This window comes from Heteronotia binoei, chromosome 21, assembly GCF_032191835.1.
Source record: "Heteronotia binoei isolate CCM8104 ecotype False Entrance Well chromosome 21, APGP_CSIRO_Hbin_v1, whole genome shotgun sequence".
NCBI lineage: Eukaryota > Metazoa > Chordata > Lepidosauria > Squamata > Gekkonidae > Heteronotia > Heteronotia binoei.
In genome coordinates, this window is record NC_083243.1 from 14352941 (window position 1) to 14370255 (window position 17315).

General features: G+C 47.1%; 1 protein-coding gene across 1 annotated transcript in view; it reads left to right on the plus strand.

Moving 5' to 3' along the window:
- ARID4A (AT-rich interaction domain 4A) overlaps nt 1-17315 on the plus strand; it is a 120660-nt gene that overhangs the window by 67653 nt on the left and 35692 nt on the right. The window contains exons 12-15 of the mRNA XM_060263165.1: nt 4567-4639; nt 11587-11681; nt 11795-11892; nt 14785-15013. Coding sequence (XP_060119148.1) covers nt 4567-4639; nt 11587-11681; nt 11795-11892; nt 14785-15013 — 495 coding nt within the window. The remainder of the gene's footprint in view (nt 1-4566; nt 4640-11586; nt 11682-11794; nt 11893-14784; nt 15014-17315) is intronic.

A 17315-nucleotide genomic window follows, 5' to 3' on the forward strand; every position in this document is an offset into this window, starting at 1 on the left:
ATCTTGTGCTCACTTTCTACCTCTGTTCATGCACTGGCAACTTCTTCAATGTAACTGGGAAAAGGGCCCAGACCTTGAATAAAACTTTGTTGGTCTTACAGCTGCCCCTGCACTCAAACTTAATTTTAACAGTAGCATCTTAACAGGGCTTCCCTGGTCTGATAATTGTCCTAAACGATATCCGTCCCATGAGGCTTGTCGCTTCCTAGAAGTTTAATGCAGTAGTGTGCAAGAATATTTTATTTTAACCTCCCGTGAAATTGCAAAGGGTGGTGCAAAAAGCCCGTAAGCAAGCGAGAGATCTCAGCATCCACAGAACGAGCGTGCTCTGCTAAATTCGTGCTTGAGAATGAAAAGGCCGGACCAAATGGCACTGCAGTTCAGTGCTCTAAACCTTTCCTCGGCTAGCTTTTTCTTTCCTTTTTGCAGCTGAAGAATATGAGCACTGATTGACCTTCTGAATGTCACCCATCCCCCCCCACCCCCGCCAAATAAGCATAAGTGCCAGTCAAGAAGAAATAAATTTATTTTCCAGTTCAGACTGTGAATTGCTTTCAACGCAGGGTGGAATTCTAGCAGGGGCTCCTTTGCATATTAGGCCACGCACCCCTGATGCAGCCAACACACCCAAGAGCTTACAAGGCTCTTTTTTGTAAGCTCTTGGGGGATTGGCTCCATCAAGGGGGGTGCGGCCTAATATGCAAAGGAGCTCCTGCTAGAATTCTACCCTTGCTTTCAACGATCGGAGAATGCCGCCAAGTGCCAGGTTTATTACCAGAGTTTCGATGCGCCTGTCTTTTTAACTGAAACTCTGTTTTCTGTTTAGTGCGGAGACCCCCGTAATCTGCAGGATGCCTCGAGGGAGGAAATAAAAACCCTCGCAAGTAAAAGCTGCTTCTCCCCCCCCCCCCCCCCCGAAATACCTTTTTTGTCATTTCTAATGCAGGTTGGGCTCTGTGGGGTCTTGTTTTTGTGCGAGCCTGTCGATACGAAGGCAGCCTTGTCAGAAGGAGTCGGATTATGCAGCCCCCCCCCCCCCGAATCCATCTCCCGTCGCAAGGAAGCTGCACGGGCAGCACGTTCCAGCGAAACGCGTCCGCGTTCGTAGCAAGCCCTAAGCGACTGGCAGCTACCCCACTGATGTATAATCTTACAGCGGAGCTGGTTGTCCTTGCCATGCCTCCTCTGTGATTTGACAGAGTATTAAAAGCCACGGCAGATTTGACTTCCGCATGAGAAAAAAAAAAGCACCCCCCGCGGTTGCAGTTTTAAAACGTTATTCCGCTGTTCAGGGGCCTGGGGATGCAGGCTCCTGCAGCTGGAGCGGAACTCGCAGGTGAGACGTTTGCACCCTCTTCGGGTCCCTGTGTCACGGGCTGGGGCCGGGTCAGACAAAGTCCAGGGGCAGTCCAAGGTCTGTAGCTGGTGAGCAAAGAGGGTCCAAGGCACCAAAACCGAATCACAGTCCAGGTATCGCAGGTCAGAGGTTCAGAAGCCAAAGTCAGGGGGTCCAGAAGCCAAAGTCAAAAGCCGAAGTGGATGCTAGAACGTCAGGTAACTGACTAGTTGCTTCCACAAAGCCTCCTCCCAAAGCCCACAGCTATATAGCCCTCTGCTGGCTGTTGCCCATTTGGGCTAATTGCTGGCTCAGAGAGGCAGCCAGGATCCTGCTGAGACTCAAGCATCCTCACTCCTAGAAGGGCCAGAATCCTTTCAAAACTCAGGGCTCAGGGAGCGTCTTGCTCGTGAGCGTGCCGCCCTCCTCCGATCCCTGAGGTCCTGACGCAGGCGGTCACGCACACGAGCCACCCGAGAGGGCGAGGCGGGGGGGGGCTTGGATCTTCTCCAGCAGGAGGCAGTGGCACTGGTGCAGGTGGCAGTTTCTTCTGCAGGCTCAGCTTCTTCTGCAGGGCCCCCAGTACCCATGACACCCTGCAGAATAGTTCCGGAAGGTTGGATGTGCGGGGCGAGGGGGGAGATGACAACCCCTGAACAATGTGGGATACAATAGAGCCAGGGGTGTTGAACTCATTTGTTATGAGGGCCGGATCTGACATGAATGAGACATTGTTGGGCCAGGCCATGTGTGTACCTATTTAAGATTAGGTAGCAGAGATATAACTTTATTAAGGATGCAGACAAACACAATATATATATATATATATATATATATATATATATATATATATATATATTTAAAAAACTTAAAATGTTAGTACTCGTTTGTCCTAAAGGTTCTTTCTTTGATTTCTTCCATGGGATCCAGGGAACTGGGCAAAGGAAGCTGTGGCTGTTTCCCTCCTTCCCCAAAAGACTGGGAGGGAGAGGGAAGCCCCAGGAAGAGAGATGTGGCTCAGTAGCTCTTCTGTGCGATTGAAAGAGTCTGGAAAAGCAAGCTCTTCCTCCTCAAGGGAGGCGTCTCAGCCAAGAGAGAAAATGGAGGTTTTGCTTTGTAGCTCCTGTGCAATTGAGCAAGCCTTGCAAAGCAAGCTGAGATGCAGAAGGAAGCAAGAGAGAGGGAGAAGGAGGCAGATGACAGCCAGTTGCTCGGGGGCCTGATAGGAGCCCTCTGGGGGTCTGATTTGGCCCTCGGACCGCATGTTTGACACTCCTGCAATAGAGAATCTGAGGAAACCCTCGTGCACAGACTTCCCTGCAGAAGGAGAATAGGTGGAGACCGTTTCTGCGGATTCCTCTTAATTGCTGTAATCCTCTGCGGCCTCCTATGCCATTTCTGAGGGATTTCCTCATCTTCAAGGAGCTGCTTTGGGGAGGAAATGATGGGGCTTAGAGACAGAGGTGGGGAGGCAGCAAAGGTCCACTCTGCCTCATTCACTTGGGAAAGATTTGATCACTCTCTCAAATACTGTACGAAAGATTCTGCATTTATTGTTATGAGAGCCTTCATTTAATTCCTCTTGGGCTTCCGCCAGGGAGGAAGGGGGCTTACCTTTTGGAACATGAACTAAAGTGTGATCTGTAATGAAGAAGACGAAGACTGTGGATTTATACCCCACCCTTCTCTCTGAATCAGAGTCTCAGAGCAGCTTACAATCTCCTTTACCTTCCTCCTCCACAACAGACACCCTGTGAGGTGGGTGGGGCTGGGAGAGCTCTCCCAGAAGCTGCCCTTTCAAGGACAACCTCTGCCAGAGCTATGGCTGACCCAAGGCCATTCCAGCAGCTGCAAGTGGAGAAGTGGGGAATCAAACCTGGTTCTCTGAGATAAAGAGTCCAGAGTCCGTGCACTTAACCACTACCCCAAACTGGCTCTCCATGAACTGTCTTTTTATGCAGTGGGGGAATTATTTCCTCTGCTTCAGCAGCATATGCTCTGGCCCCCAGTGAGTCAAAGATCTTCCTCACCTGGCAACCTTCGGGTTGTGGTTTGAACTCTGAACGCTGTATATGCAAAGCAAGTATTCTTCCTTTAAGCCTCTCCTTAGGACTAGCGGAGCAAACTAAAGCATGGCTACTCAGAAGTACGTCGCATTGAATTAAGTTTGTGTGTCTAACGTGCCGTCGAGTCACACCCAACTTATAGTAACCATAGAGTTTTCAAGGCAGGAGGTGGTTTGCCATTGCCTTTCTCTGCATAGTGGCTCTGGACTTCCTTGGCACTGTCCTTTCAAAATACTAGTCTGGGTTGACCCCACTTAGCTTCCGAGTGAGATCTGACAAAGGATGGGATAGCTTGGGCCATCTGGGTCAGGGGAGTACTGGACTAAGTTTTTTGTTTTTTAAGGTAAAGGTAGTCTCCCTGTGCAAGCACCAGTCGTTTCCGACTCTGGGGTGATGTTGAATCACGACGTTTTCGCGGCAGAGTTTTTACGGGGTGGCTTGCCATTGCCTTCCCCAGTCACCTACACTTTCCCCCCAGCAAGCTGGGTCCTCATTTTACCGACCTCGGAAGGATGGAAGGCTGAGTCAACCCTGAGCCAGCTACCTGAACCCAGCTTCCACCAGGATCAAACTCAGGTTGTGAACAGAGAGTTCAGACTGCGATACTGCATTTTTACCACTCTACGCCACGGGGTTCTTTGGACTAAGTTTAGTCCCTAGTAAATGTACTTAGGAGTTGCATCCTTAGGTTTTAGATTTTATTTAAGTTTCCGCCAGGCTGTCTTTTTGACAAAGAGAATTTCCTGGATGTGGCTGATGCTTGAAAAGAACTTGGGGGGCAGAACGCCCAATTTCAGCTGTTCTCCGCTTCACGTCACGAATGATATTCTCAGCGCATCGGTCTCTCAGCATGCTGCCTTCAGAGGTTTTTGCAGAATGAAGAGCGACTGGCGTGTTTGCCGGGATCCAGCGTTGTAGTTAATTTTTATCTGATGTCTGCATTAAAGATGTTTTCTTGTCCTCTTACACATAGCTGCAAACTTGCGTTCATGATACCGAGCGGCCTATGTACCAAATGTGTATTTTGGTGCGTGAATTCTCTTAGGTAATCCTTTAAAAAAAAATGATCGGAATTTTGTGGGACCGTGCTCTTCAGATAAAACGCTGCCCACAGCGATTAAGGCAAAAGAGCCTCTAAACTCTGTTTTTGTTTGTTTTTGACAGCCTGAGGAAGAACCTGATCCTGAAGAGAGGGACATCTTCCTCCAGCAGCTTTACAAGTTTATGGAAGACAGAGGTAACCTTGCCCAACTTTAACCATCTTGTGCGATGGAGATGCTCAGGAAGCGAGAAAACGGAGTGGTGTTTTAAGAGTTCTGTATTTCCATCGACTGTGATAATGCATGCAGAGTGCTTCGAACCATCCAAAGCCCACAGTCCCACGCGCACGTTTGTGTTTCATTCCCATTCAGTGTTCCCTCGAAGCTGTGTGTGTGAGCAGCCTCTCATTAACACAGGAAGCCCTGCGTTAGCAGGAATCCGGAGCTGTGCAGGGTCTTGCCCCACCCATTGCCCGTTTTAAGATTTCCGCACGCATATTGTGCTCAGGATGTGAACTGCTCTGCTCAGGAGGGGACGAAAGTTGGAGGGAACATTGAACAGCAGTTCTGATTTCTGAGCAGATGTGCAGAATGGAGCGACAAACCCAGAAACTCAGTGGCTTCCAACCAGTCCGTCTTAGCCAGGCCTTGAATTCAGCAGGAGCGCAGTTCCTGAACCTTTCTGAGGGTTCCCCCTCTTCCTCCCCACCTACCTTGTCCACTGAATAGTTGGTGCAGCTGCATAACAATCCCTGGATTAGGAGAGTGGGCAGCCAGGAGGGGCTTTGCCACACCCCCAGCAGCCCTCATTGACCCCCCAGAGAAGCCCACATCACCCTTTTCGCCACTTCTTATGTGATTTTTGAGTGCCTTGATGGCCTTTTGATTGGGGGGGGCAGCTAAGGAGAGCCCCAGGTGAGTGAAGCCTACTTGGGCTGGCTGGATCCCTAGCCAGCCCAAGCACACCTTGCTCACCTGGGGTTCTCCTTTCTTGCTTTTGGCTAGTGGGGGGTGGCATAAGTTAATGAGTTACGCTAATGAGCTCCACCACCTGTTTTTCTACAAAATGACTCCGGTCTTAGCCACCCCACTTATTGCGACATTCTTCAGTCAGTATCACAGCCAGGGCTGCTTTTTTTTTTTTTTTTAGCAGGAACTCCTTTGCCTATTAGGCCACACACCCCTGATGTAGCCAATCCTCCAAGAGCTTACAGGGCTCTTCTTACAGGGCCTACTGTAAGCTCTTGGAGGATTGGCTGCATCAGGAGTGTGCGGCCTAATAGGCAAAGGAGTTCCTGCTATAAAAAAAAAAGTTCTGATCGCAGCACACATTTCTAAATACATTTTCAAACAGGCCAGTTCTGTATGAAAATCTTTGTGGGGAGGAGGGGTTGACATCAAGTGACGGCTGATACAGTGATGACCTCTTGAAGCTGTCTATGCTTGTAGCTGCCACCACCTCCTGTGGCAGTGAATTCCATGTGTTGATCGCCCTTTGGATGAAGTACTTCCTTTTATCCGTTCTAACCCGACTGCTCAGCAATTTCATTGAATTCCCACGAGTTCTTGTATTGTGAGAAAGGGAGAAAAGTACTTCTTTTTCCACCTTCTCTATCCCATGCATCGTCTTGTAAACCTCTATCATATCATCCCGCAGTCGACGTTCGTCCAAGCTAAAGAGCCCCAAGCGTTTTAACCTTTCTTCATAGGGAAAGTGTTCCAACTCTTTAATCATTCTAGTTGCCCTTTTCTGCACTTTTTCCAATGCTATAATATGCTTTTTGAGGTGCAGTGACCAGTACTGCACACAGTATTCCAAATGAGACCGCACCATCAATTTATACAGGGGCATTATGATACTGGCTGATTTGTTTTCAGTTCCCTTCTTAATAATTCCCAGCATGGCTTGGGTGCCTAGGAATTCTGCAGGAGATGGCTAGCCAGTAGTCATTTTTGTTCTGATCCTCTAGGGCTAAAATATCAGCTCCATTTGCGAGTCCTAAGCAGACAGGCTGCCCAGGAGAAGACTCGTGACCTGCCTGCAGGCTTCCCAGGGGCCACCTGAGTGGCTCTTACTGGATGCAGGATGCTGGATAAGTTGGGACCAGTGATCCCTCTGAGCTGAGTTAGCATGAGCTAGTTCACAGTTCTTAAACCTCACACATTTTTAGCTCAGGAAGGCTGGCCCCAGAGGAAACTCATTTACGCAGTAGCTCACGACTTTAATACCAGTAGCTCACAAAACACAATTTTTGCTCACAAGACTCCACAGCTTAGAGCAGTGGTGTCGATCTCATTTGTTATGAGGGCCAGATCCGACATGTGAAGAGGAAACTGAAAGGAAAGGTAAATGCAGTCAAAACCCTTGGGGAAGCTTGGAGGCTATTTAAAACTACAATCCGGGAAGCTCAGATAAAATATATACCACAAGTTAGGAAAGGCACAAGCAGGTATAAGAAAAGGCCTGCATGGTTAACAGAAAACGTAATGGAAGCTGTAAAAGGTAAGAAGGACTCCTTTAAGCTGTGGAAAGCTAGTTCAAGTGAGATTAATAAAAGGGAACACAGGCTGTGGCAAATCAAATGCAAGACTGTGATCAGGCAGGCAAAAAGGGACTATGAGGAGCATATTGTAAAAAACATAAAGACCAACAATAAAAATTTCTTCCAATATATTAGAAGCGGGAAACCAGCCAGGGAGGCAGTGAGACCCTTGGATGACCAAGGGGTAAAAGGATTACTGAAGGAGGGTAGGGAAATGGCTGAGAAGCTGAATGCATTTTTTGCCTCTGTCTTCACTGTGGAAGACGAGAAGTGTTTGCCTGCTCCAGAACCACTAATTTTGGAAGGGGTATTGAAAGACGTGAGTCAGATTGAGGTGACAAGAGAGGAGGTCCTACAACTGATGGACGAATTAAAAACTAATAAGTCACCAGGTCCGGATGGCATACATCCAAGAGTTTTGAAAGAACTCAAAATTGAATTTGTGGATCTTCGGACAAAAATCTGTAATCTTTCATTGATATCTGCCTCCGTTCCTGAGGACTGGAAGATAGCCAATGTCACCCCTATCTTTAAAAAGGGTTCCAGAGGAGATCCGGGAAATTACAGGCCAGTCAGTCTGACTTCAATACCAGGAAAGTTGGTAGAAACCATTATCAAGGACAGAATGAGTAGGATCAGCTTGGGTTCTGTAAGGGAAGATCTTGCGTCACTAACCTGTTACATTTCTTTGAGGGGGTGAACAAACATGTGGACAAAGGAGACCCAACAGATGTTTAACTTGACTTCCAGAAAGCTTTTGATAAAGTTCCTTATCAAAGGCTCCTTATAAAGCTCGAGAGTCATGGAGTAAAAGGACAGGTCCTCTTGTGGATCAAAAACTGGCTAATTAATAGGAAGCAGAGAGTGAGTGCAAATGGGCAGTCTTCGCAGTGGAGGACGGTAAGCAGTGGGGTGCCGCAGGGCTCGGTACTGGGTCCCATGCTCTTTAACTTGTTCATAAATGATTTTGAGTTGGGAGTGAGCAGTGAAGTGGCCAAGTTTGCAGATGACACTAAATTGTTCAGGGTGGTGAGAACCAGAGAGGATTGTGAGGCACTCCAAAGGGATCTGTTGAGGCTGGGTGAGTGGGCGTCAACATGGCAGATGAGGTTCAGTGTGGCCAAGTGCAAAGTAATGCACATTGGGGCCAAGAATCCCAGCTACAGATACAAGTTGATGGGGTGTGAACTGGCAGAGACTGACCAAGAGAGAGATCTTGGGGTCGTGGTAGATAACTCACTGAAAATGTCAAGACAGTGTGTGATTGCAATAAAAAAAGCCACCGCCTTGCTGGGAATTATTAGGAAGGGATTTGAAAACAAATCAGCCAGTATCATAATGCCCCTGTATAAATCGATGGTGCGGTCTCATTTGGAATACTGCGTGCAATTCTGGTCACCCCACCTCAAAAAGAATATTATAGCATTGGAAAAAGTCCAAAAAAGGGCAACCAGAATTTTTAAAGGGTTGGAACACTTTTCCTATGAAGAAAGGTTAAAATGCTTGGGGCTCTTTAGCTTGGAGAAACGTCAGCTGCGGGGTGACATGATAGAGGTTTACAAGATTATGCATGGGATGGAGAAAGTAGAGAAAGAAGTCCTTTTCTCCCTTTCTCACAATACAAGAACTCATGGGCATTCGATGAAATTGCTGAGCAGTCAGGTTAGAACGGATAAAAGGAAGTACTTCTTCACCCAAAGGATGATTAACATGTGGAATTCACTGCCACAGGAGGTGGTGGCGGCTACAAGCATAGACAGCTTCAAGAGGGGGTTAGATAAAAATATGGAGCAGAGGTCCATCAGTGGCTATTAGCCACAGTGGGTATATATGTGTGTGTGTGTGTTTATATAGATATAATTTTTATAATATATATATGTGTGTTTATATATATAATTTTTTTGGCCACTGTGTGACGCAGAGTGTTGGACTGGATGGGCCATTGGACTGATCCAACATGGCTTCTCTTATGCTCTTAAATGAGACCTTGTTGGTCCGGGCCATGTGTGTACCTATTTAAGATAGGTAGCAGAGATATAAATTTTATAAAGAACGCAGACAGACACAACTTTTTTTAAAAAACTTAAAACACGCTTGAAACGTTAGCACTTGTTGGTTTTAAAGATGCTTTCTTTGTATTTCTGACATGGGATCCAGGGAACTGGGTAAAGAGCTCTGGCTCTTTCCTTTCTTCCCCAGGGGACTGAGTGGGGGAGCCTCAGCCAATAGAAGGAAGAGTGGGTTGGCTCAGTAGCCCTGCTGTGCAATTGAGCCTGGCAAAGCAAGCTATTCCTCCCTGCTTCCTCCCCAAGGGAGGAGCCTCAGCCAGTTGAGAAAATAGAGGCTTTGCTCTGTAGCTCCTGTGCAATTGAGCAAGCCTTGCAAAGCAAGCTGTGATGCAGAAGGAAGCAAGAGAGAGGGAGAAGGAAGCAGATGACAGCCAGTTGCTCAGGGGCCTGATAGGAGCCCTCCAGGGGCATCATTTGGCCCTGAACTGCATATTTGACACCCCTGGCTTAGAGGGAGTATTGGTTGCGACTGAGGCTTAATCCTGCGAAGCTGCTCTTTATATCACAGTTTGGTGGGCCGGGGACCAAGGAGCAGGAAAGGCGATGGCACCAGATTCGGCAGCAATGCCTGCTTGACACCGCTGGAGCCCTTGTTTCCAAGGATGAGTAGCTGCTGTGCTGTACGTGTCTAAACCGTTAATATTGTTATAGCCGGGAAAAGATTTGAGCGACTGCCCAGGAAGGCCTATTTCCAGACAGCCTCTTGTTTCAGTTGGACCGTTCGCGTCTCAGCGATGGAAACCAGGGTGACATCTGGGCACTTTCTGGAGGCATTATTGGCTTTAATGTTTACTGGTTAATGTCTGAGTTTTGTCATGTTTGCTTTGGGTTTCTTCAGATCTTGAGAGTTACCATGGTGAGGGTTTTCTTGTCTGTTGGTTTACAGTCAATGTAGTTCAGCAGTGGGATAGGCTGTCTGAGGAAGCGGTGGGCTCCCTCTCACTGGCAGTCTTGAAGCACTGACTGGATAAACACTGGTCAGGGATGCTCTAAAATCTAGACCAGGAGTGGCCAGACTGTGGCTCGGGAGCCACATGTGGCTCTTTCACACAGATTGTGTGGCTCTTGAAACCCCCAACAACCTGTTGGCCAGCTTGGGGAAGGCATTTGTCTTTTTAAATCACTTGTTCAAGCCAAGCCAACTGGCAGCTTGGAGAATGCATTTAAAGGTAAAGTTGCTTTCCTTCTTCCCTCCCTCTCTTCCCTGTCTTGCAGCTCTCAGTTGAAGCAAGTTTGGCCACCCTTGGTCTAGACTGATCCTGCATTGAGCTGGGGGTTGGACTAGATGGCCTCCACGGCCCTTTTCAGCTCTGCGATTCTAAATGTCAGCTGCCACCAAAATCCTGTTTGCTCTCATGTGCCTTTTGGACTGACTGATCTTCCTTGAGAGCCAGTTTGGTGTAGTGGTTAAGTGTGCAGACTCTTATCTGGGAGAACCGGGTTTGATTCCCTACTCCTCCACTTGCATCTACTGGAATGGACTTGGGTCAGCCATAGCTCTGGCAGGAGTTGTCCTGTAAAGGGCAGCTGCCGTGAGAGCCCTCTCAGCCCCACCCACCTCGCAGGATGTCTGCTGTGGGGGGGAGAAGACATAGGAGACTGTAAGCCGCTCTGAGTCTCTCATTCAGGGAGAAGGGTGGTATATAAATCTACAATTCTTCCTCCTCCTCCCAAGGGGGAGGGGGAATTAGAGCACATGCCACATAGATCAGGTCTGCTTTCTCCATCTTCTCCTGGGCCCTGTGTTATAGGTTACCTTACATCTATGCCTTTTTTTAGACACAGATGCACAGCAGGTACCCATTACTTAGGTGCCCTGTAGGTACAGTTGCACATAACTCAGTCATTGTAGACGTCTTCCATTATGGCTGTTACAAATCCAGTGTGATTACCCACCTGAATCTATCTGCACTGAAGAGCCCCAGAGAGAACTACGTTCAAGCTTACAAAACCTTTTCGTGGTCCCCAGGCCAAAGGATGTTTGGCTGTCCACCACCAGGGCAAGAGGGTGGCAGCCCCTACCCTCTGGAATGCTCTCCCTGAAAGCATCAGGGCCCTGCGGGACTTGCCACAATTCTGCAGGGCCTGCAAGACAGAACTGTTTAAACAGGCTTTTAACATCTAATGGAGGCGTCCGGTACTTCACCACCCCATGGCATTAATATCTTCATCCGACCCAAATAGAAACGCAGTGCGCTCAATAACACCTAATAACATCACAGTAAACAGCGCTGATAACAACACCATATAGGGATTAAAATGACATATGTTTGAGATGTTTTAATAATTTATTGTGATTTTACTGTAATAATGTGATTTTATGTTGTTTTAATTGACGTTAGCCGTTCTGAGCCTGTCAGTGGAGGGCAGAGTATAAATATAATAAAATTAAATAAAATTTTTAAAAAAGTATAAACTTTCGAGAGCCAAAGCTCCCTTCATCAGACATAAGCAGGAATGGAGATCTGAGTCTCTTTATCCCAGAGGGTATAAAAATGCTGCATCTTCTTCTTCTTTGTCCCCTCTTAACAGGTACTCCTATCAACAAACCTCCTGTTTTAGGCTACAAGGATCTTAACCTCTTCAAACTTTTCAGGCTTGTGTTTCAGCAGGGCGGATGTGACAAGGTAAGTGCGATGCTTCCGGAAGCCAGCCCATGTTCTTTATGAAAGCTTTTTTCTTTTTTTTTAAATTAAAAAATGTGCTTGTGCGCTAACCTCCGGAACCTCTGTTTTCTCAGATTGACAGCGGAGCTGTATGGAAGCAAGTTTATATGGACCTTGGCATTCCTATTTTGAATTCCGCCGCTTCCTACAATGTAAAAACCGCCTATAGAAAGTAAGTGGGCTCCTCGTATTCCAGTTGGGTTTGTGTGTTTGGCGCAAGAGGTGGTGTGGAATTTGGTCAACCGGCCTCTCGTTTAGCAGCGCTAATCCAGTTTCAGTTTATTTCAGTTTATATCCCGCCCTTCCCACCAAAGTGGCTCAGGGCGGTTTACAACACATAAGAACTAACATAGGTTTTGGATTTAAAATACAACAAATTACACTGTTAAAACAGTAAAATGGTAAAACATAAAAACAAGCGATCTATCAGAATACTACACTGCAATCTTCTATAAAGTTTCCAATGCCAGTTAGTTATAGGCCAGCTGGAAAAGGGCTGTCTTACAGGCCCTGCGGAACTGGCCAAGGTCCCACAGGGCCCTCACCTCCTCCGGCAGCTGTTTCCACCAGCAAGGGGCCGTTACTGAGAAGGCCCTGTCCCTGGTGGATTTCAGACGGGCCTCTTTTGGCCTGGGGATATCAAGCAGTTTTTGAGAGCCCGAAATCCAAAGGGGTTTAAGAAGTAGTACAAGGAGAGAGAGAGGTCTGATTATTTATTTATTATTTATTTATTATGTTAGATTTATATCCTGCCCATTCTACAAAGACTCAAGGCGGCTAGCAGCATAAAATAAAGGCAACATGAGTAAATAGTATGAAAGCCATAAAGCAATCAAATAAAATCCCAGTGTTGCTACTACAGCTATTATAGGCAGGATCATATAGTATCTTCCCTTCTCCAAAGCTGCCGAGTCCTAGGCAGTTGGTACTCATACAAGAGAAGTCCAGGTGCGGTGGCAGCCCTCTCCCATTTAGATGTCAGATGCCATCTGGAACAATTCAGTCTTACAGGCCCTACGGAACTGCGCTAAGTCCTGCAGGGCCCTGATGGCTTCTGGGAGGGTGTTTCAGATTTTTGAGGTTGCCACTGAGAAGGCTCTGGCTCTGATTCTGCGCACATTTTAAAACAGACAACTAGCAGCGCTATACAATATATAGATGTAGTTGTTTGTGGCACATCGGTAATCTCAAGGGTGGTGTGAAGAGCACCAGCTTCACTCTGTTTGGCAGTTTCACTGCTTGATCGGCTTGGAGGTGGTTTGTTCCTGCCACAGCCAAACAGGTAAACTGCTGCCCGCAAGCCCCTTTCAATTATCGCTTTGTACACCAAAATTTGTAATTCTCTTATTACAAAGGATTCTGTTGTGCGCAAGCTTCTGCCTTTTGGAGGAAGGGCCCTGCCTTGTATGCAGAAGGGCTCAGGGTCAGGCCCCAGCGTCAGCAGAGTAGCGGGTGTCAGGAAAGACCGTTCTTAGCTCAGGACCCTGGGCTGCTTCTGCCAGTCAGAGCATAAGATACAAGACCGTGAGTTCGACATGGGAGAAGGCGGGTCCCTGTGAGAACAGGCAGCATTTTATTGGTTTACAGGGGTGTCGCTCATTTGTTATGAGGGCCAGATCTGACATAAATGAGGCCTTGTCAGGCCAGGTTGGGCCGGACCATATACGTACCTATTTAAGATTAGGTAGCAGAGAGATAAACTTTTAAAATTACACAAATAAGACTAAATAATTTTTTCAAAAAAACCTTAAAATAGGCTTAAAACATTAGCACTTGTTGGCCTTAAAGTTGCTTTCTTTGTATTTCTCGCATGAGATCCAGGGAACTGGGCAGAGGAAGCTCTGGCTCTTTCCCTCCCTCCTCAGAGGACCAGGAGGAAGAGGAGTCTCAGCCAATGGAGAAAATAGAGGTTTTGCTCTGTAGCTCCTGTGCGATTGAGCAAGCCTTGCAAAGCAAGCTGTTACGCAGAAGGAAGCAAGATACAGGGAGAAGGAAGCGGATGACAGCCAGTTGCTCAGGGGCCTGATAGGAGCTCCCTGGCAAAGCAAGCTGGTACGCAGAAGGAAGCAAGAGAGAGGGAGAAGGAAGCAGATGACAGCCAGTTGCTCAGGGGCCTGATAGGAGCTCCCTGGCAAAGCAAGCTGTGATGCAGAAGGAAGCAAGAGAGAGGGAGAAGAAAGCAGATGACAGCTAGTTGCTCGGGGGCCTGATAGGAGCTCCCTGGTAAAGCAAGCTGGTACGCAGAAGGAAGCAAGAGAGAGGGAGAAGGAAGCAGATGACAGCCAGTTGCTCAGGGGCCTGATAGGAGCTCCCTGGCAAAGCAAGCTGGTACGCAGAAGGAAGCAAGAGAGAGGGAGAAGGAAGCAGATGACAGTTGCTCGGGGGCCTGATAGGAGCTCCCTGGCAAAGCAAGCTGTTACGCAGAAGGAAGCAAGATACAGGAAGAAGGAAGCAGATGACAGCCAGTTGCTTGGGGGCCTGATAGGAGCCCTCTGGGGGCCTGATTCAGCCCCTGGGCCGCATGTTTGACAACCCTGGTCTAGGGTATGCAAACTGTCAAGGGCATGGGAGGGGCCATGGCTTAGTGGTAGATCATCTGGCTGGCATGCAGAAGCGCCTAGGTTTGATTTTCAGCGTCTCCAGTTAAAGAAGAGCAGGCAGTAGACAATGCAAAAGATTGATCTTTATAAGCCAGTGGTCTGATCTTTATAAGCCAGTGGTCTGATCTTTATAAGCCAGTGGTCTTGCTCAATATAAGGCAGCTTCCTGCGTTCACATTTATTAGAGCGGGACTGTGATTCATTGGTAGAACAGCTGTTTGGCATGTGAAAGGTTCAGTCTTCAGCATCTCTAGTTTAAAAAGGACCAGACAATAAATGAATGTGAAAGATCACTTCTGCCTGGGAACCTGGAGAGTCACAGCTAGTCTGAGTAGGCGAGACTGGCCTTGTTGGACAGGGTCTGATTTGATAGAAGTCAGCATTGTGTGTTCAAGACGGAAAGATTTGGGAGGGGCCAGCAAGACAAATAACCTTTTTTTTTTTTTAAAAAAAAATGTCTTTAGGTATCTTTATGGTTTCGAGGAGTACTGCCGCTCTGCGAACATTCAGTTCAGGACGATCCACCACAATGACCCCAAAGTAATAGAGGTAGTACAGAAACCGGAAGAACCCATGGAGGAGAGCGTGAAAGAAGAGCCCGAGATGTCCCCCACAGAAGTTCAGAACGAAGTCGAGGAAAACGATTGCAGCAGCGAGAGTGAAAAAGAAGAAATCGACCAGAGGTCTTCTCGGGTAAGTCTTTGTCAGCTCCGTCTGCCCGCTGAAATTGTTTGCAACTTCTGTAATTCAGACTGCGTGAAGTTCCGGCTCTTCATCCTCTTCTGCATCCAGCACCTGTCTGTGGGCTTAACTTGACTTGCCTTTCTGCCCTTTTGTGCCTCTGTCTGGTGGTGCTGCTTCAGCTTCTCTGACCCGCCCCTTTCCCTTCAAGTCCTCACTTAAAACATAAGAACATAAGAGAAGCCATATTGGATCAGGCCAATGGCCCATCCAGTCCAGCACTCTGTGTCACACAGTGGCCAAAAAACCCAAGTGCCATCAGGAGGTCCATCAGTGGGGCCAGGACTCTAGAAGCCCTCCCACTGTGCCCCCCGTGCACTCAGAATACAGAGCATCACTTGCCCCAAACAGAGAGTTCCAATGGTAAGCTGTGGCTAATAGCCACGGATGGACCTCTGCTCCATAGGTTTATCCAATCCCCTCTTGAAGCTGTCTATGCTTGTAGCCGCCACCACCTCGTGTGGCAGTGAATTCCATGTGTTAACCACCCTTTGGGTGAAGAAGGACTTCCTTTTATCAGTTCTAAACTGCTCAGCAATTTCATTGAATGCCCCCGAGTTCTCGTATTGTGAGAAAGGGAGAAAAGGACTTCTTTTTCTACCTTCTCTATACCGTGCATAATCTTGTAGAATTTATTCCCCCCCCCCCAATGAAACCCTTAATTTCTATGCCAAACCTGCACATTTTAGTCTTGCTCTCCCATTGAAGGTGTTATATCAAGTTACATCAAGTGTCAGCAGGGGATTTAGATAGGTTTGTCACTAATACCAAAGCAAATGGGCTTTCTGAAAGGAAAAGGGTTAGGCTGAACTAAGTTCGGCTTTGAACTTTTGTATGCTTATTACACACAGCATCAGAGAACTGGAAATGCTTGCTTGTTGCCTTATAAAGGAATAGATATCTTTTCTGGAAGTCTATTCTAGAAATAATATCAAAAATAGTAGGGGTTGATATCCCTTGCACTCCTGCAGTGGTCCTATTAAATCTATGGCCTGATCAATCGCTTTCAACATTAAAGCAGGAATTGGTTACTCTACTTTTGCTTGCTGCTAAAATTACTTTGGCATCATACTGGAAACACCCAGATGCCCCTCCACTACAGAAATGGTGCACGAAAGTGTGGGACGTCCTGATTCAGGACAAGCTAACTACTGCTATATCTATGCTTGATAATATCAAAACAGGAGACTGGTTTTTACAAAAATGGTTTGGCTTCCTTGATTATGTAAATAGTTCTGACACTATATTTGGGAAACTGCCAGCAAAATATCTGAATTTTATGATTTACTAGCTTTGACATGATATAATCTATAGCTTTGTGAAATCCTGACTTATATGTATTTCTTGAGAGATACTTTCTTTTTTGTTAAAATCTGCTGACAATGTCAAATGTGACGGTACATTTAAGGTAATGTCGTAGACCCCATGTTGGGGTGTGTTGTTGGTTATTGCAATGTTATTTAAACTTTTTCAATAAAAATTTAAATTATAAAAAAAAAAAGGAATAGATATCTAATATTAATATTACTGTAGCCATTGCCACTCAGTTTCTTCCTTTCCGCTGCCCGGACAACACCTACCTTGCTGCGTTCCTCTCTCTCAGCTCGTCCTTCCCTCATCTCGTCTCTCCTGTTGGTATCGTATTTCTCCCTCTTTCTAGATTTTTCTCTATCGTTTTCGTCCTTATAAAAATTAAAAAAAAAAAGAGCCCTTACTCTGCTCTTTCCTTTCCCCTTTTCTTCTCCCCTTCCTCCCCTCCCCCGTCCGGAGCATATGGAAGAGAAAATCACGTTTAAAAAGTGTTGGAGGTGTGGATCTAAAATCCCCACTTCAGATGGACATTCCTACTGTCTTTTCTGCCTGGGTGAATCTCACAAGGTAGATACTTGCCCTCACTGCGCCAGCTTCGGTAAACAGGCGCGAAAAAACCGAGCGGCCAGACTTCAAAGTTTCCTGCTCGAGAGGTCTCTTCGGGCTATGCCCAGCTCTGATTCGCCGCCTCCCCCACAACGAGTGGGAGATTCGGCTGTGTCGGCTGCTCTTCATGCTCCTAAGAAGCATAAGTCCGACAAGAGACCACCCAAGCACTCCAATACTGGCTATAAGGCTTCGAAGAAGTCTCGCCATACTGATTCGTCGGCCTCGGCTCCGAAGAGATCCTGCAATGCAATACGGTCGACTCCCACGACTCCTCCGAGGGCTACCACTTCGACTGTTGTAGCAACTTTGATGGCGTCTCCTTCACACTCGGCTC